The 22,740-nt window shown below is 44.0% G+C and overlaps 1 protein-coding gene across 5 annotated transcripts in view; it reads right to left on the minus strand.

Moving 5' to 3' along the window:
* fgd (faciogenital dysplasia) overlaps nt 1-22,740 on the minus strand; it is a 207,185-nt gene that overhangs the window by 145,946 nt on the left and 38,499 nt on the right. Inside the window, exon 1 of one of the 5 annotated variants that reach the window (XM_052018410.1) lies at nt 16,151-16,178. The exons of the other annotated variants lie outside the window; for them this stretch is intronic. Coding sequence (XP_051874370.1) covers nt 16,151-16,163 — 13 coding nt within the window. The 5' untranslated portion in view covers nt 16,164-16,178. Of the gene's footprint in view, nt 1-16,150; nt 16,179-22,740 lie in introns of those variants that run through there. 5 annotated transcript variants of the gene reach the window in all.

A 22,740-nucleotide genomic window follows, 5' to 3' on the forward strand; every position in this document is an offset into this window, starting at 1 on the left:
AAAAAATTACTGAATAAAATGCACTTATGCTCTGCCAAGATAATTCATACATTTTTGCTGGACAAGTCTTAATCTGCCAGAAATATCACCAAACTTATTAGTATTCTAAATTCAATACAATTGCAATATGGCTCATAGATCAAGAGGCGGTGTCAGATGGGTAGCAGCTGGCTCTTACCACTGGCTCTATCCTCCTGCTGGTAAAATAACACCATAGCATAAAATAGGACAATTAAACTGGAAGAATCAAACTGCAAATTCAAGAGCTACATGTGAAAGTGACTGTTGTACTAAAATGAATCATTACTTTGAATCTAATGTTCCAACAACTCTAACCTAATATTGTTTCTCAATCCCACTTTGTTATTACATTTAATTAATCATTAAAATAATGGTAATTAAACAATCACACTTCAATCAAGTTATTCTATCTCTTGCTCTGACATTGGCAGTGCTTTTATATTATGGGAATGCAGCAGACAAGGCCCTCCCTGCAGCAATTCCACTCAAGAACATATATGCCCCATTATGGCAAACATACAAAAATTATGAATCTATAAAGATTTCACTGGATTAGGAGAAATACACACAAAATGCTGGAGGATTAGGGAAATTACTTTCCATGAAATAAGAACTACTTCCTTTTTTCCCCATTGCTGAGCCTAGCCAAACAAAAACAAAAGATGAGATTCACACTTTAGAGCACCTGATACCAATTCAAGAGCAAATCTTGCCACCAGTTCAAACTCCCGACAGACTTAAATGCATAATTCAAGACAACAATTCAATTAGAGGTTATGCAAAGGTGCCACCTTTTGGCACAATGAACAAATGCCCAGATCTTAGTGTGTTGATTCATGAGAAAAGAAGTTAACATGAAGACTCAGAAAGCAATTGGGATGGAAATGGTATATTGATCTTTAATCCAAGGGGCTGAAATAGAAAAGAAAACCTGGTGAGACCTCGCTTACAGTTTGGTCTCCTTAGCCAAAGATGAATGTAATTGCTTAGGTGTCAGTGCAGTGTAGATTCAATGGATTGCCTAGGATAAGCCTCGCATGCCTGGAATCAATCTTATTCAGACAAGGTGCTAAAAAGGATTGTTACAGGTGGTGTCAAGAGGCTCTTTCCTCCAGCTACAGGGGCATAATAATCAGGGTACTGGAACTGAATGAAGAGAAATTTCTTTATGTGGAGCAACCCAGAGGGCTCAGTCATTGAACATATTCCAGACTGAGAGCAATGGATTTTTTGACACCAAGGAAAATGAAAAATATGGTGATTGGGAAGGAAAGAAGATGAGGCATATGTAAAAAAAATCGGACTAGATCTTACCAAATTGGACCATCTAACAAGAGGTGATTCAATACTCTTGACATTCAATGTCATTACCATTGTCAGGTCCCACATTATCAATATCCTATGGGTCACCATTGGCCAGAAACTCAGCTGAACTGGTCACAGTATACATCATACTGTGATAATGAAAGTAGGTCAGAGGTTAGGTATTCTGCAGCAAGTAACTCATCTCCTCATACCTCAAAACTTTTCCATCAGTCGTGGTGGGGAATTCATTAATAAGGGAACAGACAGGCACTTCTATGGCCAAGAGTGAGAGTCCCGAACTGTATGTTGCCTCTCTGGTGCAAGGGTCAGGGATGTCTTGGTTCAGGCACAGAATGTTCTGAAGTGGAAGGGAGAACAGCCAGAGATCGTAGTATGTATTGATACTAACAACATAGGTATATTGGGTGAAGACCTGCAAAGTGAGTTTGGGGAGTTAGGCAGCAGGTTAAAAAGTAGGACCTCCAAAGGTCATAATGTCAGGATTATGTGCCATGTGCTCACGAGAATAGAACTAGGAGGATCGCACAGATGAATGGGTGGCTAAAAAAACTGATGCAGGAGGGAGAGCTTTAGGTACTTGGATCTTTGGGATAATTTTGGGGTAGGTGGGACCTGTGCGAAGAAAACAGGTTATGCATATTTGGAAAGGCAGGGATAGTCAGCATGGCTTTGTATGGGAGAAATCTTGCTTTACTAATTTGATTGAGTTTTTTGAGGAAGTAAGAAGATTGATGAAGGCTATTGTCCATATGGACTTTAGTTAAGCATTTGACAAGCTCCTGCATAGTTGGCTGGTCCAGAAGGTTAAGGTCCATGGAATCCGTGGCAAGCTGGCTAACTGGATCCAAAATTGGCTTGACGATAGGTGGCAGAGGGTAGTGGTGAAAAGATTGGAAGTCTGTGACCAGTGGTGTACCGCAGGGATCAATGTTGAGACCTTTGTTGTTTGCGATATATGTTAACAAATTGGATGTGAATGTAAGATGTATGATTCGTAAGTTTGCAGGTGACACTAGAGATGCCTAAGACAACATCAGGATGTAGATCAGATGGAAGTTGGGCAGAAAATTTAATCACGACAAGTGCGAGGTAGTGCATTTTGGAAAGTCATATAAAGGCCACAGAAAATAAATGATAGGGTATTAAGGAATGTTGATGAACAGAGGGACCTTGGGGTTCAAGTCCATAGTTCCTCTGAAATGGCAATATGGGTAGTTAGGATGGTGAAGGCAGCATATCATGTGCCTGCCATCAGAGAATTAGGATATTATGTTGCAACTTCACAAAATACTAGTAATTGGTAATTAGTTTATTATTGTCACATGTACCAAGATGCAAACAAAAGCTTTTCACTGTATGTCATCCAGACAGATTATTCCATACCCAAGTATATCTAAGTAGTACAAGAAAGAAAAAAAGAATGCAGAATATAGCATTACTGTTACAGAGAAAGTGCAGTGCAGGTGGACAAATAAAGTGCAAGGGCCATGACAAGGTAGACTGAGAGATCAAGAGCTCATTTATTGTATAAGAAGTCCGCTCAAGAGTCTTATAACAGCGGGGTAGAAACTGACCTTCAAGCCTGGGGGTACGTGTTCTCAAGCTTTTCTATCTTTTGCCTGATGGAAGGGGGAGAAGAGAGAATAACCAGGGTGGGAAGGGTCCTTGATTATGTAGGCTGCTTTCCTGAGGCAGCAGGAAATATAGACAGACAATGGAGGAGAGGCTGGTTTTCATGATGGACTGGGCTGCATTCTGAACTTTCTGCAATTTCTTGCCATTTTGGGCAAAGCAGTTGCCATACCAAGCTGTGATACACCCAGATAAGATGCTTTCCATGGTGCATCTTTAAAAATTGGTGAGGTCATCAGGGACATGCCAAATTTCCCTTGCCTTCTGAGGAAGTAGAGGCACTAGTGTGCTTTCTTGGCCATAGCATCCACGTGGCTGGACCAGGACAAATTGCTGATTAGATGATACTTGGAGTATTGTGGGCAGTTTTGGTCATCTCATCATGTAAAGGATGTGATTGCGCTGTAGGGAGTGCAGAGGAGATTCACCAGGATGTTGCCCGGATTTCAGGATTCCAGTTAGGGGGAGAGATTGGATAGACTGGGCTTGTTTTCCCTGGAGTAAAGGGGGCTTAGGGGTGACCTATAGAGGTGCTTAAAATTATGAGGCAGAGATAGGATAGGTAGTCAGAATCCTTTCCCCATTGTAGGCATATCAAAAACAAGAGGGAATGGGTTTAAAGTGAGACGGAGAAGTTTAAAAAGGGGATTTGAAGAGGAAAGGTTTTTGTTTCTACACAGAGGTGGTGCAGTCAGATACAATCACTATATTTAAGAGACATTTAGACAGGCACATGAATGGACAAGGCATAGAAGGATACAGACCTAATGCAGGCAAATGGGATTACTGTAGATGGTCAAAAGGTTGACATGGACATGGTGGACCGAAGGGCCCATTTCTGTGCTGTACAACTCTGAGACTCTACTTGCAAGGCACAAGTAATGGAATACACTCCGCTTGCCTGGATGAATGCAAAGCCAACAACTCCTGATTAGTCTGAAACCATCCAGGACAAGGCACTGCACATGATTGTTTCTCCATCCACAACATTTAACAATCATTCCCTCCACCACTGATGAGCCACTTGTCACAGTGAGTGCTATCCACAGAATGCACCTTGGCCACACTGACAGCACATGCAGAGCACAGACCTCTATCAGCAAGAGAAGGGCAACAGGCATATGGAAATTCCACACCTACTGATTTCCTTCCAAGTCATGCACCTTTCTGACTTGGAAACATATCACTGTTCTTTCATTGTTGCTGGGTCTAGATTCTGGAACTCCCTACTCAACAGTATTGTGGGAGCACCTTCACCACCACCTTCTCAAGTGTAATTAAAGAGGGATAACCAACGCCTGCATCTCAAAAAGTGATAAAATTTGGGAAGTTGGGAGAACATACATTGAGGGGTCAATGGTGGAAGTGGTGAGTAGCTTCAAGTTCCTGGTCGTCAACATTTCAGAGGATCTATCCTGGGCCCAACACATTGATGCAATCACGAAGAAGGCACGCCAGTGGCTCCACTTCATTAAGAATTTGAGGAGATTTGGTATGTCACCAAAGACTCTTGCAAATTCCTATAGATGTACGGTGGAGTGCATTCTGACTGGTTGCATCATAGCCTGGTATGGAGGCTCCAATGCACAGGATCACAAGAGGCTGCAGAGGGTTGTACACTCAGCCAGCTCCATCACGGGCACAACCCTCCCTGCCATCAAGCACATCTTCAAGAGGTGGTGCCTGAAGAAGGTGGCGCCTCAAAAAGGCAGCTTCCATCATTAAGGGCCCTCACCATCCAGGAGATGCCCTCTTATTGTTACTTCCATCGGGGAGGAGGTGCAAGAGCCTGAAGACCCACACTCAACATTTTAGGAACAGCTTCTTCCCCTCCGCCATCAGATTTCTGAACAGTCCATGAACCCAACCTCATTATTCATTTTTATTTGCACTATATTTACTTCTTTTTAAACTTACAGTAATTTTTTAATGTCTCTACACTGTACTGCTGCCGCAAAACAACAAATTTCATGTCATACAAGTCAGTGATAATAAACCTGATTCTGAAAATCCTCGTGGTCTACGTATATTCCTTCTGATTTACTTTCAAAGTGCATTTACTATTTTTAGGGAGGCAAATTGTTTTAATCTCAAGAGAAACAACTAGGTAATATGTGCAAAAGTAGCCTAATACAAATCACATCAATATCTTGGTGCCACTGTTCCAATCTAAGGGCTTAGACCAGCCCATCAAGCTTGCAACCAAGAGAGGTAAGTGTACTTTTCAACTCTTGAACTGTGAAGGAACAGCAAGATTAGGACCCAAGTACAAAATCAATGAAAATTACTGGATAGGTACAAATAATTAAAACTGATGGAAGGTTGGTCCTTGCCTCAAGGGGCCTTGAATACGAAGGAGTGGATGGAATGTTATAGCAGCGCAAAACTGTGGTTCAGCTCTCTTGGGAGAATTCTATTCTGTCTTAGATACTGCAACCCAAGAAATATATACTTGCCTTGGAGGGTTCTAGCACAGATTCAACACATAGGTTGTCTAGAATGGTATCAGAGTTAAAAGGATTAAATTTAAGTCAGGTTACATAGACTAGGCTTGCTACCTCTTGTATACAGAGCTTTAAAGGAATTGAGATGTTTATGTCCAATGGTTAGACTGACATTATATCCTCCAGCAAAGGTGATGGAGATAGGAGTAAGTTGTTTATAAACTTGTAGCAAGGGTAATGTCAGAAAGTAATAATGTACAAAAAAATTGTGAAAATTTGGAGCTCTTATTAGACTAAGTTATTAAGGGTTATGGAATCAAGATAGGTAGATGGAGACAAGGTACAGATCAGCTATTATCTAATTAAATGATAGAACAGGCTCATGGGGCCAAATGGCTTAATCTTCCCAAAGCAGATTCAACCTGCAATTGTAGAAATAAAGTCTATGTGCCTGTATCCAGGATATGATTTTAGCCTCAAATATTTCATTCAGTTTAGCACAGCTGAGTAGTGATCTATCCATTTTCATGGATATTTGATGAATTCATGTTTAAATGGAAAGCTATCTGGCTGATATTTAGTAAGGTTTTTGCATAAAACATTACCAGTTGTCACTGTGTTGTTGGCATGCCAGAGTGCCAATTAGATTAGACTTTGTGGGATCAATGAGTGACACCTCAACAAGGCCAAGTGAGCACAATCACCAATTTGGTTGCACCTCTGGAATCCTCTGCTCCATGAGGCCCAGAATTCCAACACATCTTTGCCACTGAGGCAGTTTGCCTACATTCTATAGCCCTAACCTTCACCACTCTGCAGAAAAGGAACCAATCTATTTCAGGTACCTATGGACAAGAATTGTGGCTACAAATTATGCCATATTTAGCAATACCGGTTCTGCATATACAAAGGTTCTTAATCTGTTGGACATGTAACGGCATATAGGTTAGAGTTATCCTTGCACCTTTTTTTTAGGTTAGAGATATCGAAACTGAGAGATGTTAATGGCACTGTGAAGGAAATAAGACATTTGTAATCTGAATGAATGGGGCAACCCAACTGGTTAAACAAATTTAAAGAATGGAGAATAAACAATGCAAGGTCTGAAAAGCCCAGGAATGTAGGGGGTGGTTGCAAATCAAGTTTATAAACTTTGAATTTAGAGAGAGAAAGCAAGAATGTTTAAAATTAAAACTTTACATTTTAAATATCCCCAAAGGGTACGAAAACCTGAAGGAATGAAACAATAGTTAAATTTCTGTGCCAAAGTGCTTGATGGGAAGTAATTAATGCATCATACTATTAAATGCTTATAATGACATGATGTTACTCTTCAAAGCAAGTTTAATGGGCGAATACAGCAATCTCCTCAAAAAAAAGGAATAAATAAAGTTAATGGTGAAAAAAATGTAGCACAACTCCATCAGCACCCTTTACATTTTCACATTTAACTCTGTATCTGCTCCTTGCCTGAAACTGCTATACCATCTAACCACAAATAACACCAAGCAATATTAGCTTTGCTGTTATTTTAACAGCAAATGCTACCCCAACATAAAATGTCTCAGATACTGTACAGCATAGCCTAATAAACAAGAGTGGCCAAAGCACAAGATGAAAAGTCCAATCCAATCTTGCTTTGTATGAAAAAATAATCAATCATTAACCTCAGTCTTAATTTGTTTCAGGAAACATTTCAAACTATTAGTTTAATCAATCGACTACTGCCTTGGTTATTAGACAAAGTCAGAGCACCAAGTGGAAATAAAATCATTCTGCATCAAAAGGAAGCACAGCAGCAAGCTGCATAGACACTGCTGCATCTTTGACAGAACAAATGTGTACATTCTTGCCTTTTTAAACAACTTAGACAGGATTATTGGATGCTTGTGCTTAAAGTTCTGTGTTTCACCTGAAAGCTAAAGTGAAAGACAGTCCACACTGACTGATGATTATTTTTGATTTTTAAATCATTCAAAAAACTTACTGGTACCATACCTTACCAAAAGTGAAGCCAGTATAGACAGACCAACCCAGTTAGACAACAAATCTCCTCCATTTTGTGTGCTAAAATGGAGAAATAGGTATAAACTGACTCCTTTCATGTCTCCATTTGATTGCCACAATAATTTTTAAATATTGAACATTTAAATTAATTATATCAACAGCTGCTAATCTCAAATTATGTATTACCTCGAAGTTTAGTAAGCTCATTTCACATGTGATAAGTTGGGATTTCCGAAGGTCAGTCACTATACCAGCAGTGCATCAAATGTAAAGCAATGTGTCAAAGGCTATTGCAACTGGCACCCCTGTCGTTATGGTAACAGCATGCTGGAGTACAGAGAGAGTACCAGGATTGGTTCTTCACAAAATAATCAAAATCTAGCAAATTTCATACCTGGTTGATTATGATTTTTGTCTAATATAATGTAACAATTTTTGTGGATACAACCACTTTATTTTTCCTTATTCATATTTATCTTGCAGTGCAGATTTTATATATTATAAATTTTTTCACAAAATATTAAGACAATCAAAGACACTTGCTGAACCAGCAGTTACCTTTGGCAGAGGAAAAAATCTCAAACGGTTCCTAATTGACAACATATCAGACTACTGAAATAAGACAAAATCTGCCAATATAAATTGAGAGTACACATGTAGTTATTGACCCCTTCAAACAGAGATGTTGCATGAAATGCAGATAAAATGGCAATCATGAAGACACCATCTTAGAACTAACCCACTACAGAATCACATCTAGTCCTCTTATGAGATAGGTTTGTCACAGGTTTAAGTGCGATACCAGCAACTCACCAGTTTAGCCTAGCCAGCCATCTGCTAGTTCGCATCCTAGGCCCTTTTCAGAGCAGTGTAACCCGCCTCATTGCAATGGAAAAACCTGGAAGCCGATAGCAAGCAGTTGATTAATCAAACAAGCTGCACAGGCTCTGATAAAGCATGTTGCAAGTTGAGGGTCAGCACCAGGGTTTGTCTGCCTTTCCTGTTTTAGGGCCTCCAAACAATACAATAGTCCAACCAATCCTTGTTCTGCAGCTTTCTTTCAGATCCATTCACAGCTGTAAGCATACATTGAATTCTTAACAATGCCTGCCTCCATGATGAAAAAGGAAAAGTAGTTTTCTGCCTACATAATGCCTTCCAAGTGTTACCATGGCAACAAATGACGGCTGCAGGAAGGGGGGGCTGCAGCAGGAAAAGAGAGATGTGCAGTAAAAGACAGACAGCCCTCCTTCAAACAATACATTTATATGATATTATCACTAGATTTAATTTAACAGAGAAAATATTGTCCTCTTTAATCTTTAATTAAGTTACAAGCTATTTTACACTGCACACGGCATGATGTGAAAGTGTTTCGTCTGTTGTGATTAAAGAAAATGTGGTCACTTTTTAGAAAAACTACCCCCATATGAATTCCAGGTATAAACTAAGCACTTGTTTTTGGAGACATTCACAACAGTGAAGCTAATCAAAGAGATAAATAAAAAAGTAAATATTGCACATTTCCACCAACTCAAACAGACTGACAATGACCACTATGTTTATAAAGTTTACTCATTCTGATTCTGAAGTAAATGTTAAAACATTATTCCCAATTAATACCCATGTTAACTTAGGGGTTTTGAAATTTCAAAGTTATTCAAACTTAACCTGATAAACTTTCCTCACTTCCAAGATATGGGGAGAGAGAACAGTTGCGGGAGTGGGAAGAGGGAGGGAGAGGGAGGGGAGAGGGAGGGGAGAGGGAGGGGGGAAGGGGAGGGGGGAAGGGGAGGGGGGAAGGGGAAGGGGAGGGGGGAAGGGGAGGGGGGAAGGGGAGGGGGGAAGGGGAGAGAGGGCAAGGGGGAGGGGGAAGGGGAGAGAGGGCAAGGGGGAGGGGGAAGGGGAGGGGGAAGGGGGAGGGGGAAGGGGAGGGGGAAGGGGAGGGGGAAGGGGAGGGGGAAGGGGAGGGGGAAGGGGAGGGGGAGGGGGAAGGGGAGGGGGAAGGGGAAGGGGAGGGGGAAGGGGAAGGGGAAGGGGAAGGGGAGAGAGGGCAAGGGGGGGAAGGGGAGAGGGCAAGGGGGGGAAGGGGAGGGGGAAGGGGAGAGAGGGCAAGGGGAAGGGGAGGGGGGGGGAAGGGGGGGAGGGGGGAGGGGAGGGGGGGGGGAGGGGGAGGGGGGGGGGGAGGGGAGGGGGGGAGGGCTCAGGGGGGGAGGGGAGGGGGAGGAGGGGGGGGGGTGGAGGGGAGGGGGGGGGGGGGGGGGGGGGGGGGGGGAGGCGGGGGGAGGGGGGGAGGGGGGGGGGGGGGGGGGGGGGGGGGGGGGGGGGGGGGAGGGGGGGGGGGGGGGGGGGGGGGGGGGGGGGGGGGGGGGGGGGGGGGGGGGGGGGGGGGGGGGGGGGGGGGGGGGGGGAGGGGGGGGGGGGGGGGGGGGGGGGGGGGGGGGGGGGGGGGGGGGGGGAGGGGGAGGGGGGGGGGGGGGGGGGGAGGGGGGGGGGGGGGGGGGGGGGGGGGGGGGGGGGGGGGGGGGGGGGGGGGGGGGGGGGGGGGGGGGGGGGGGGGGGGGGGGGGAGGGGGGGGGGGGGGGGGAGGGGGGGGGGGGGGGGGGGGGGGGGGGGGGGGGGGGGGGGAGGGGAGGGGAAGGGGGGGGAGGGGAAGGGGAGGGGGGGGAGGGGGGGAGGGGGGGGGGGGGGAAGGGGAGGAGGGGGGGAAGGGGAGGGGGGGGGAAGGGGGGGGGGAAGGAGGGGAGGGGGGAAGGGAGGGGGAAGGGGAGGGGGAAGGGAGGGAGGGGGGGGAAGGGGAGGGGGGAAGGGGAGGGGGGAAGGGGAGGGGGGGGGAAGGGGAGGGGGGGGAAGGGGAGGGGGGGGAAGGGGAGGGGGGGGGAAGGGGAGGGGGGAAGGGGAGGGGGGGAAGGGGGGAAGGGGGGAAGGGAGGGGAAGGGGGGGGGGGGAAGGGGAGGGGGGAAGGGGAGGGGGGAAGGGGGGGGAAGGGGAGGGGGGGGGGAAGGGGAGGGGGGGAAGGGGAGGGGGGGGAAGGGGAGGGGGGAAGGGGAGGGGGGGGGAGGGGGGAAGGGGGGGGGGAGGGAAGGGGAGGGGAGGGGGAGGGGGGGAGGGGGAGGGGGAAGGGGAGGGGGAAGGGGAGAGAGGGCAAGGGGGGGAAGGGGAGGGGGAAGGGGAGGGGGAAGGGGAGAGAGGGCAAGGGGAAGGGGAGGGGGAGAAAAGGGGAGGGGGAGGGGGAGAAAAGGGGAGGGGGAGGGGGAGAAAAGGGGAGGGGGAGGGGGGAGGGGAGGGGGAGAAAAGGGGAGGGGGAGGGGGAAGGGGAGAGAGGGCAAGGGGGGGAAGGGGAGGGGGAAGGGGAGAGAGGGCAAGGGGAAGGGGAGGGGGGGAGGGGGGGAAGGGGAGGGGGGGAGGGGGGAAGGGGAGGGGGGAGGGGGGGGAAGGGGAGGGGGGGAGGGGGGGAAGGGGAGGGGGGGAGGGGGGGAAGGGGAGGGGGGGAGGGGGGGAAGGGGAGGGGGGAGGGGGGGAGGGGGAAGGGGAGGGGGAAGGGGAGGGGGAGGGGGAGGGGAAGGGGAGGGGGAGGGGGAAGGGGAGGGGGAGGGGGAAGGGGAGGGGGAGGGAGGAGGGGGGAGGGGGAGGGGGGAGAAGGGGGGGAGGGGGGAGGGGGAAGGGGGAGGAGGGGGGGAGGGGGAAGGGGGAGGAGGGGGGGAGGGGGAAGGGGGAGGAGGGGGGGAGGGGGAAGGGGGAGAAGGGGGGGAGGGGGAAGGGGGAGAAGGGGGGGAGGGGGAAGGGGGAGGGGGAGGGGGAAGGGGGAAGGGGGAGGGGGAGGGGGAAGGGGGGAAGGGGAGGGGGAAGGGGGGAAGGGGAGGGGGAAGGGGGGAAGGGGGGAGGGGGAAGGGGGGAAGGGGGAAGGGGGAGAAGGGGGAAGGGGAGAGAGGGCGAGGGGGCGAGGGGGGGGAGAGAGAGGGCGAGGAGGGGAGGGGGTTAGAGGGGAAGGAGGATGGAGTATTGGAAGGGGGAAGGGGAAAGGGAAAGGGGAGGGGGAAGGGGGAGAGGGTTAGAAGGGAAGGAGTGGGAGGAGGGGTGGAGAGGGGAAGGGGTAAGGGGAGGGGGTTAGAGGGGGAGTGGGAGGGGGAGGAGAGGGGAAGGGGAGGGGGAGAGAGAGAGGGCAAGGAGGGGAGAGGAGGGGGTTAGAGGGGGAGTATTGGAAAGGGGAGAGGGGAAGGGGAGGGGGTTAGAAGGGAAGGAGTGGGAGGAGGGGCAGAGAGGGGAAGGGGAAGGGGAGGGGAAGGGGAGGGGAAGGGGGGAGGGGAAGGGGAGGAGGGGAAGGGGAGGAGGGGAAGGGGAGGAGGGGAAGGGGAGGAGGGGAAGGGGAGGAGGGGAAGGGGAGGAGGGGAAGGGGAGGAGGGGAAGGGGAGGAGGGGAAGGGAAGGAGGGGAAGGGGAGGAGGGGTAAGGGGAGGGGAGGGAAGGGGAAGAGGGAAGGAGGGGTAAGGTGAGGGGGTTAGAGGGTAAGGAGTGGGAGGAGAAGGAGAGGGGGAGGGGGAGGAGAGGGGGGAGGGGGAGTATTGGAAGGGCCAAGAGGGGAGGGGGGAGAGTGGAAGTGGGGGAGGGCTAAAGAGGAAGATGGACATGAGGGGAGGGGTGGGAAGGTGGTTGTGGAAGCAAGAGATGGATGTACATGAGGGGGGTTAAAATAGTGGGGGTTATTTGAGGAAAGAGGAAGGAAAGGGAAATGTGAAGAAGTACAGTATATATAGGGGAAGTGTAGTTGGGTGATGTGTACAGTGAGAGAAGGGGTAGTGCATGAGGAAATGTTTGGTGGTGAGGAGAGGGAAGGTTGGTTTGAGGAGTGTGTGTGTGTGTGTGTGTGTGTGTGTGTGTGTGTGTGTGTGTGTGTGTGTGTGTGTGTGTGTGTGTGTGTGTGTGTGTGTAATTTAGATAAATTATCATTTTAAACATTTTCAAATACAGAGCAGGGATCATATGTTGATGAATAAGAGAATAGTGTTGCATATTACATTTTTATAGCCGCCTGATCTGATGAGTGTTTCCAGTATTTTGCGTTTTTATTTCAGATTTCCAGCATCTGCATTTTTTGATTTTAATTTAGTAAGATATAAATTCATTTTATTTTAATCAACTCCAATTGGTAAGTTGTATGTATTAACACAGCCTGAATAAAGATGTGCATATGTCAGAATGCTTGCACCTAAAACCGTCCAACTTCATCCATGTAGCTGAGATGCAGGAATTTTAATTCAACCCTTTAGCTGGTCCAGTTTCAATTTATTTGGTTTCCTATTGACAAAATGTCAGAATCACACGCGTGAGGCCTTTCGCGAACGTTTCAGGAGATCAAGAGCTCCGTTTACAGATTGAAATAGTACATTTATTACATTAGTCCAAACCAACTCTCAGACTATGGTTCAAGTTCAATTAATCCCACATTCTTTCCAATTTTAATCATTTTCAGTTCATGTTCATACCATCTTAACATATCAGCAGAATCAATAATGGACAGCACTTCAAAATTCTAGGTAAGGCCAACAACTGGCTCCCATGTTTACTCACTCATGTAATTGGCCAGAAACACAAGATAGTTTGCAGCATTTAAACTCAGAACTCAGTGGTCTTATCAAAAGTATCAGTCAGGGCAGAGCAAAGCCCACACGACAGTACAGTAACAACACATATTTTCATGTAATTGTAGCACCAGGGCTCACACTGCAAACACATTATATATTATTAACTACAGTGCTTCGTTATTGACTGGTCACACATTTATCCACAGACACAAACAGATAAGCAAAGGTCCTCCAGATCACTTGCATGTATCTCCACCTGACTGAAAGCCAAAAATAAACACTGAATTTTTAAGCAAAGCACAGTTACATCCTGATGTATATCATAAAGTTTTCCTCCACAGTATATGTGCAATAGTAATGAAATGTATGGTTTAAAAATTATTAGTGCTATGCTTTGTTCAGAGAATGCAGAGAGAAACAATTTACTCACCTACTTGATGCATTATTATTGGTGATCACTTTATCATCATTTCAGTGTCTTATCCCCTTTACTGACATATGGAAGAGAAACTCATCATTTGTTGCTGGTGATAAATTCATGCAAGAACATTCACTGATGATCATACTCACCTCTATAGATTCAGTTCCACTGAAGTCAGTGCTTCAGTGGGAGACAAGTACAACCTCTGTCAGTTATTCTTGCAAACATTTAGTGCACACAACTAAATTCTTGCCCTGGGTCCTATAAATACAGATAGATTTACCACAAGATCTCTTTCATGCAGGCCCTATAAATAAAAAAAACACTTGACATTCACACTGATCTGCACGTAAGAATATTTGCAAATCAGCACAACAACAGGATTCATAAACATTCTGCTTTAAAACAACTTCACAAGGTGCAGCGACAAATTTTATGAGGACAGTTGATTAATGCTCTTCTGCATACTCAAAGAAATGAATACATCAGAACATAAGACTTCTTTCAACACAAATATCTTGACATTTCCATCATCTAAAAACATTTCATTTGAGCTTTCAACTTAATTTTAATTCTTTCATTTTCCGCAATCTGGACATCTCTAGAAGCCCTTGAGAAGGTGCTGGTGAGCTACATTCTTAAACTGCTCCGGTTCTTCCGGTGAAGGTACTCCAACAGTATTGCTGGGTTGGCCATTGTAGGATTTAGATCCAGCGACAATGAAGAATTGACAATATATAACTGGAGGCAAATGGGCAAGTGATGGAGTTCCAATGTGCCAAATGCCCTCATGGCTCTTGGTGGTAGAAGACGTGGGTTTTGAAGGTGCTTTCAAAAAAAAGACTAAATAGATAGCCTCACCACATTTTGTAGATGGTACACACTGCAGCTATGTGGTGGAAGGAGTAAATCTTTTGGGTGATGGTTGAGGTTCCAATTAAACAGGCTACTTTGACCTTTGAGTTTCTTGAATGCTGAAGCTGCATTCATCCAGTCAAGTGGAGAATATTCATTCATAAGAAGTGTTTTTATTTTAGCAACATGGCCTGAGATCATATAAATAATTAACAACAATTAAATCATCTATATAGCTGTACAAAATATATTTTCATTTGAAAACAGATTGATATCAATTCTGAAAGCAAAGTTGTTAACTGATCATTGAAGATACGTGAATTAATGGCATACAGCATTGTGCTAAATTTAAATAGAGGTTTACTTAAAATCCAACAGCACGGTGTCACTTTGAATTTTAGTTATGTGAATATGAATTGACATGTAAACCAAATGTCTATTTAGATTTAGAAGTTCCTCTCACAATGCAAAATAACCTCAGTTACTGGCCTTTTCTATTTCTGTGCAAGTGCTGACTACTGGCCTGTTATCTTAAATGGGTACTGTAGTACAAGTTAGCAAAGTACTGGCTTAGACTAATGACTGAGAGTAATAAATTTAAATGCCAACTTAAATGAAATCAAGTACTTCTAGAATTAGAAAATTTTACACATTTACTTTAATTAAACATTTGGAATAAGAAGAACTAGTATCAGATAAGGCAGCTGACCTAAATGGAACTGAATTTGAGAACCAGGATTCAACATGCAAAGGTTACCACACTACATGTTTAAATTATTAAGGATCTACTCCTCAATCTATCTCAGTTATAATTTACCAATTTCTTCCCTGCAAATGTAGTATTGCCAGTAGTACGACCATCAGTCTGTGGAAATTAGCAACGTAACACACAATGTCACTTAACAAAGGTTTCATTGATTTTTTGTTTGAGCTATTCAGTAGGCCCAAAATACATTTTCCTTAACCCTGAGAAGGTTACAAATTCATCAGACATTCATTCAAATACACATTAAAATAAATTATGGTACTTGTGGAGCTCCCTTGATGCTAATCGTTACAGCAGAGGATATTTTGCAAGGGTAGAGTGCTTCTACCAATATCATTAGTGTGCTCTGTTGTTGACCCATTGATTGGGTTTGTGGGTTCATGGTTTGCATGCCGTCGTGAAGTAAGCATAAAATGATGACAAATTACTGTGGTCAGCCAAATTTGAGAGGGTGGCACAATGGTGTAGCATGTATGCTGTTACTTCACATCTCCAGCAAGCCGGGTTCTGAGTGTGTGGAGTATGCACACTCTCCCTGTGACTGCATGGGTTTCCCTGTGGGTGCTCCAGTCGCCTCCTGAATTCCAAAGACGTGCTAGTTAGTAGGTTAATCGGTTACTATAAATTATTCAGTGTGGGTGGGTAGTAGGAGAATTACGGTGGAGTTGATGGGCAAGTGAGAGAGGTTACAGGGAAATAAGTAGGGAAGATTAATGGGATTGCTGAGAGCTGATATAGACTGAAGTGAGCTGAATGGCTTCTTTCTATGCCACAAGAAAATACAAGTCTCTCCTGGTTGATGGCTTTGGTGAGGTCAGAAAAGGCCATGGTTAGTGGTTGGTGCTACTCCTTGCATTCTTCTTTCAATTGTTGCACAATGAAGATCACATCCACTCCATTCTGAGCTCTGTCACAGAAACAGATTACCAGGCAGACAGAGGAAAAGATTCAAGGATATGATCAAAATTCCCACAAAAAAATGCTTGGCCCATGGCTCAAAGTGGAGAAGGAACATTATAGATGGTATAGACTATGTTGAGTGCATCATCGCCCTAAGTAAAGAACAAGAAGGGTGCACCTCCTCACAAGTAACCTACCTGCCCATCCCATCAGGTGCTGCCTGCTTCTATGGGAGAGTCTGCAGTTCCCACAGTGGCTTCATCGGTTTACTAAAGAACCAGAGTGGAAGATGGTTGAACATCTTTTTTCAGTTAAATTAGCTTAATTTTGCCTTAATTTAAGCATTTGGTTTTTACCTCCTGTTTTTCCAAGACAACAGTGCCCAGAAGTATAGTTAGAAGGATCCAACAGGTTTCAAGTAGATATAAATAATAAAAGTGGTTGTGGGGAAATGCTTAGGTAGGTGGAGAATGGGGCAAAGAGATTGTCTGGAGCCCTGAAATCAGGCAAGACTTTTTGGTAAGCAGGTCCTAGTGCCATTCAGTGGTTTCTCAAGATTGGTAGAGTCCTGGGGCGTGTGTGTATGGGAAGGGGGAATAGAAAAAGAACAAAACTAGAGAGCTGCAGTGAAGGTTCCTGATATCTTAGGTAGGTGAAATGATTCAGAAGTAGTATTCGGGAGTCTAAAACCCATAGGGAGAATTCTCAGTTGGCAGCACTGTGTGTGGCTGTAATCCCACCAAATTTAGCATGTGATTTTAGACATTATAGATGTTATTACTGTACAATGGAACAAACTGGATGATGAAAAGATTTTCAGAAATGCTTTGAATATTTTAGTCAACATTTGTTTATATTAGTGAGTTTTTTTCCCCCAACTGAGTATTCACATTTAATTAATTTTGTATGTCCTAAAATATTTCAATTGCCATCTTGTCCAGAAAGCAGCAACTCTTACTTGTCTCCTCAACAAGTCTGACATGACCTTTGCGTCCATTCTCCTGAACCAATGCAGAGTTCCTGTTCCCCAACACATTATATATTAAAATTTCACACTAATACTCAAATATTCAAAGCATTGAGGCCTCAGTTACGCTTAGTCGATTTTCTTGAGCAGGCCACATCATTTGTATCCCTAACACGACACTCATGAAACAGAGAGTCTATTCCAAGCTCCGTTATGGAACAAATTCCAGGCAGGCAAGAAAATAAAACTCAAGGATGTACCTTCTTGAATGAATACAACATGGCCACTGGTTCCTGGGAATCTCTGGACCATGACTACTCAAAGTGTAGAAGGAGCATTCAGGACGAGATTGAGAACTTCAAGTCCACGTGTTGGGAGTACATAGACGCTCTGCATAAGTGATGGATGGAGAGCACCATCTCACAAACTACCCACTGCTCACCCTGTCAGCTACCACCTGCCCCACTCAAAGCAGAAGTGCATCCCGAGGTTCTGACACAGAAGAAGAATACGTGCCTTGGTAGCAATTCCCACATCAAATTAGATTGTTCATACAAATTCCATCCTGCTAAAAACACATGCCTTGTATTGCGCTAAACTTTCAGTGCCTATGACTGACTCCTATATTGGTTCTTTAAGCAGTAGCTCAAGATTCCCACTTTCTGTGAAAGCCTCAGGTGGTATTAAGCAACAGGTAAAGAAAACTAACAAGCTGCATTGATTAAAAAAGATTTCATGTGTTTCTTAAATTTTGTTTTCCAAAATTTGATTAAAATTCCAAAAAAGAGGGAAATTTTAAGTTGCTTTCAAAGGCAAACAAACTGGAAATAATTACTTGAAATGTTGTGCAGGTATTGCTCTGATCATTTAAGTGTCCTCATTGTCATGTCACGAACCAGCAAGAAAAGAAACACACTGAGCATGATTCAGTGTTAAAAACTATTTTATTAATCACTACTTATGATAATACGTAAAATAAAAGTAAAAATGTTAGTATGTTAGAATTCAAAAATGTTAAACCTCGAACGTTAACCCCAAAAACTAAACTCTTCGTGTGTGTGTGTGTGGCAAAGTCCCAAACTCCAAGTTCCGGAATGGTTCTTAAAGTTCAGTTCCGCAAGCCATAAGGTGAAACATGAGCAAGGGCTTCTTCAACAACCACCGTTGTCTGAAGATAAGACGTAGATGTAGAGAAACATAGAGAGAGTACATACGAAATCCAAATGTTCCACGATGGAACCCAAACGACACTCCAGTGTTTACTCGGTAGTGACTTCCTCACCCCGAAAAGCATCCGAATCGTGGTCGTCCACACACAAATACCCGTTTCCTTCTACAGGTCAGCAACAAAGTGAACTCCACCGGATTGCTTCCAACTTCCATACATGGATTTCAGTAGCAAACACAGTTATTGTTTCTCATCCATCGATAGAGAAAACAAGCAGGCTGGTGTCTCTCTCCCTTCTCTCTCTCTCTCTCCTTCTTCTAACTTCTTCAACAACGTCATTACGTCCTTTATCTTCTATTGACGTAAGCACGCCCCACACACACAAACACACACACTCTCTATCTTAAAGGGACTTTCACTGAGTCCGTAACAGTCAATATAATTTAGAAAAGACTTGTTTGTTTTTACTGATTCAAAAAGTTGATTAGTGTTTATGAAAAAAATCACATCATTCAAAAAAACTTATCTCCAAAAATTATCTGTAACCACATTCAATCAGATCATCACTGATCTACACCTCAAATCTTCACTCATCCACTATTTATCAACATTCCTAAATACTCTTTATGAACAAAAATCCGTCCATCTCTGTCTGGGAAAATTCCGATGAACATCATCCTTAGCCTTTCAAAGCACTGGAATTTCAATTTCCCATTAACCTCCCAGATTTCATCCCTAAATAGGTTCGCTTTAACTTTAAGATTCCAATCTTTCCACTGCCTTTCATTTTTCCTTTCTATTGCTGATTCTTCGATCAATTTTGCTGTTCACCTTCCTTTTCCAATGTCCCTGTCCTTTCTTAAGAATAATTAGCTCTCAATCATGTCCAGCTTGTCGTCCCATCATTCATTGCTTACATTATTTAAGTTAATTTGCAAACGAACTGGAAGTAATCAAAGTACAGGCTATCCCTGAGTTAAGGATGCCTGTCTTATGGACACCCCTACATACAAATGAGCTCCCATAATATTATTAAATTCAAAAGTCTGATGTTCATTCCTACAAAGTACATGTGTTTTTGTGTATTTTCTGACTTATGGACAAAATCAATCATAAAAACAGAACCTGTTCATAACCCAGGGATAGCCTGTAAAAACTTAATAACTAAGTTACGATCTGGAATGCACTACCTTAAAGGATAGAGGAAGCAGCTTCAATAGTCACTTTCAAATGGAAATTGGATATATACTTGAAAGGGAATAATCTGTTGGATTTTGAGTCAAGAGCCAGGGAGTGGGATTAACTGTTAGTGCTTCTGGCACACAAATGATAAACTGAATAGTTTCATGCTGCACTGCAACATTTGTGAAGAATTTGTGTTTATAATTTACTTCCATTGTTCCTAATTCTACAAGCATTCATGTACAGAACTTTCACTATCCTCACACTATTCATAAAGCCCTGATCATAATTTTCCCACTTTTTGTTACTGGTGATTTGTACATTATTTGACTGTAAGTGTGATGGGCTGAATCTTACTGACCCCAGCTTACCATCTGCAATCTCCCCACAACAACATTTTCCTGGTCAGCACACAGAGGGCCCATCTTACTGTCCCAAAGCATCCTGGATTCTAAGTAGAAATACTTAAAAGCAAATATGTAATGAAAACATAAAAAATAAATACTTTTAAGAAAAAGGATCTTTCCTTCCCTTTTACTGATATCAGCTTGCCCACAATTACAAAATCAATAGAGCCAGGGATCCTGCAGTAGGTCAAATCCAGTCCAGAATCCAAGCCAGATTCCTTTATTCTCAGTAAGATGTAGCTGAGGCACTGGGTTCCTGTGGGGTTCAGCAGCAGGGCTAACTGATAGATGTAGCGCCATCTGTTGTTCTACGAGTTTGAGACACTGTTGTTTGACCATATACCTGTGGAAGGCCTGGACTTGCTGCCATTTAAAGGCTTAGAGCCAGGCACTTGTTGGCGAAAACCAACCTAATATGTTCTTGTTTTTCATCTCTTTGGATGTTATTATGTAAATTGTTAATTTTACACCTTTCCTAGGATATTTAGACAACCAAGGGTTATATCCTACCTTTGCTCTCATCCCCCTTTAGTGAATAATCAAAAGTTTGATTACTTCTTTCCAATAGAACCTGTTTTCTGGTATGGATCAGTTCCAGCCCATTCCCAGATGTGCAGTTCATTTTTGTCTCAATACGGACAATGGTGCTTTATGCTCCTTCTGACTTTGGACAATCAAATATTTATTTTCTCAAACATGATTCTCAGTAGCAACTGGTTAGATAGCTCTCTGGCAGTCCATCAGAGTCAAGGATGACTTGCTTCTGCTCCAGTTGAGATGGCTGATAAGACCTATGGGATCTGAAGACTTTGCTTTAAGTGGACAGGAGGGCCTTGAAAGGGTGAGTGGGTTCTCTACTCCTTCCACCATTTTTGCTTAGTCCCATTGGAGATCCAAAGTTCATAAGTCTTCCAGGATGCTCCTTCTCTGGTTTGAAAAATCACGAGCCAGGAATTCCCATGAGTTGACGAAGGATGTTACATTTTTTCAAAGCAGCTTTGAGTACATCCTTGGAACACCTTCTCCTGCAATGACAGACTCCCGTTTTGGGAGTCTTGTGTCAGGCCAATGGACACCCATGAGGAGCGGGTATTAACATTTGTTCGTTTATGCTGCCAATGGATTTGTAGGATTTTGCAATACCAATATTATTAAGACAGGAAATATTAATTCTATCACTATAATAATTCTGTTCTGATTTGCCATTGCCTTCCTCCCTACACCCATGCTCCATCCACATCTGCATCCTCAACAGCCTTTTGCTCCACAGTACCCTAATTAGCATGACAGTTGTCTTTTCTGCAGTCTTTCTCCTCAGCTCCACAGCTGGCTTGTACCTAAGGAAAAGACAGGATTTTGTGGTTACTCTTTCACTGCTCAGCTTCTCCCCACACTACCAACCTTTAATCATTCAATCCTCTCATGTCTCTACGATTTGTCTACTTCTCTGGAGTGAACTATCCAACTACGCTGCCCCCTCCCTTGTCTATAAGTAGCTTCTCCAACTCATGTCGTGGTTCAACAACTCAAGAGCCACAATGAGTCAGAACATTTCCCACAGATGCGGTCACGCAGAAAGTCTCCCTGTCCAATAATGCCCACATTCTGTAATATTAATAATAAATATAAAAACAATAAAGTGCTTGTGCTGCACTTCTACATTTGTATGTATTGTCTTTATAGCTTATCAGTAGTTTGAAGTAAAACCTCTAATGCTAAATCAGTTACTTTTACTGCTGTTTAGTAATTACATTTACTGTAGTGCTTATTTCTTCGATTTGCTTACTTAAAGTTGGTAGTTTGCTATTCCCCTCACCTTATAGAGTAAATGAGGACAAGTAGCCCTCAACTTATAATACCATTAAAACTAAATTATCAATGATTGTACACTCGTGTTTTATTCCAGTCTGCACCATCTCTTCCTCTCTGTCGGTGCCATGGATCGTGAGAAAGGAAGTGTAATAGCATGCACTGCGCCTTCTGCACTTGCACAGGAAGCTGCAGAGGATTCAACTTATAGTTGAAGTTACAGATATGTTGAAATACAGTTGCTGGTAATGATTATGTTGTTGCCGTCCAGGGAGCTTTCGTTCCATGTGTGTCACATCACCATCCTATTTCTGTCAAGCACTACCATAACTTTTGCTCTCTAAATCACTTCTTTCTTCCAGCCTACCCCCTTACATTCTTTTTTGCACGTCTTCTGTGTCTCTGTGCTTGCTAAAATCGAGTCACATCCATCCCACTTTGCATTTGTGATGAAGACGTCCTGATGCACTAACTGTTTTATGGAATCACAAAAAATTTACAACACAGAGGAGACTATTCGGTCTATTGTGTCTGTGCCAGTTGAAAAACAACCACCCAGCCAAATTCCATCTGTAGTCCTGTAAGTCATGGCTCTTCAAGTAAACATCTAATTCTGCTTAAATATGATGAGGGGAGTTCCACACTCTTGGCAAAAACACCTGCTTCATCTTCCCTCTATTTTTTCTACCTTGCACCTTATTGCACTGCACTTTCTCTGTAGCTGTGACACTTTACTCTGTACTGTTATTGTTTTTTTTTACCTGTACTACATCAATGCACTCTGTACTAACTTGATGTAACTGCACTGTGTAGTGAATTGACCTGTAAGATCAGTTTGTAAGACAAGTTTTTCACTGTACCTCGGTACAAGTGACAATAATAAACCAATACCAAGAACTTTAAACCTATGTCCCCTCAGTTTTTGACCACTCTAAGGAAAATAGCTTCTTCCTAATTATACTATTGAGGTCCTTCATAATTTTCTATGCCTTAATTAAGTCACTCCACAGCTTCCTCTATTCCAAACAAAACAATGAAAATTCATTCTGAAAGGTTATCTGTTTCTCTCTCCACAGATGTTGTCTGATCTCTTAAGTATTTCCAGCATTGTTTTTATTTCAGCATCTGCATTCTTTACTTTTCAGTTATCCTAGCTTATCCAATCCTTCCTCATACCATCCAGTCCACTTTGAAGTCACTTCTCAGTTCTTCTCTCCAAAGCAGCTGGCTGACCTGCTGAATATTGCCAGCACT

Source organism: Pristis pectinata, chromosome 6, assembly GCF_009764475.1.
Source record: "Pristis pectinata isolate sPriPec2 chromosome 6, sPriPec2.1.pri, whole genome shotgun sequence".
Lineage (NCBI taxonomy): Eukaryota > Metazoa > Chordata > Chondrichthyes > Rhinopristiformes > Pristidae > Pristis > Pristis pectinata.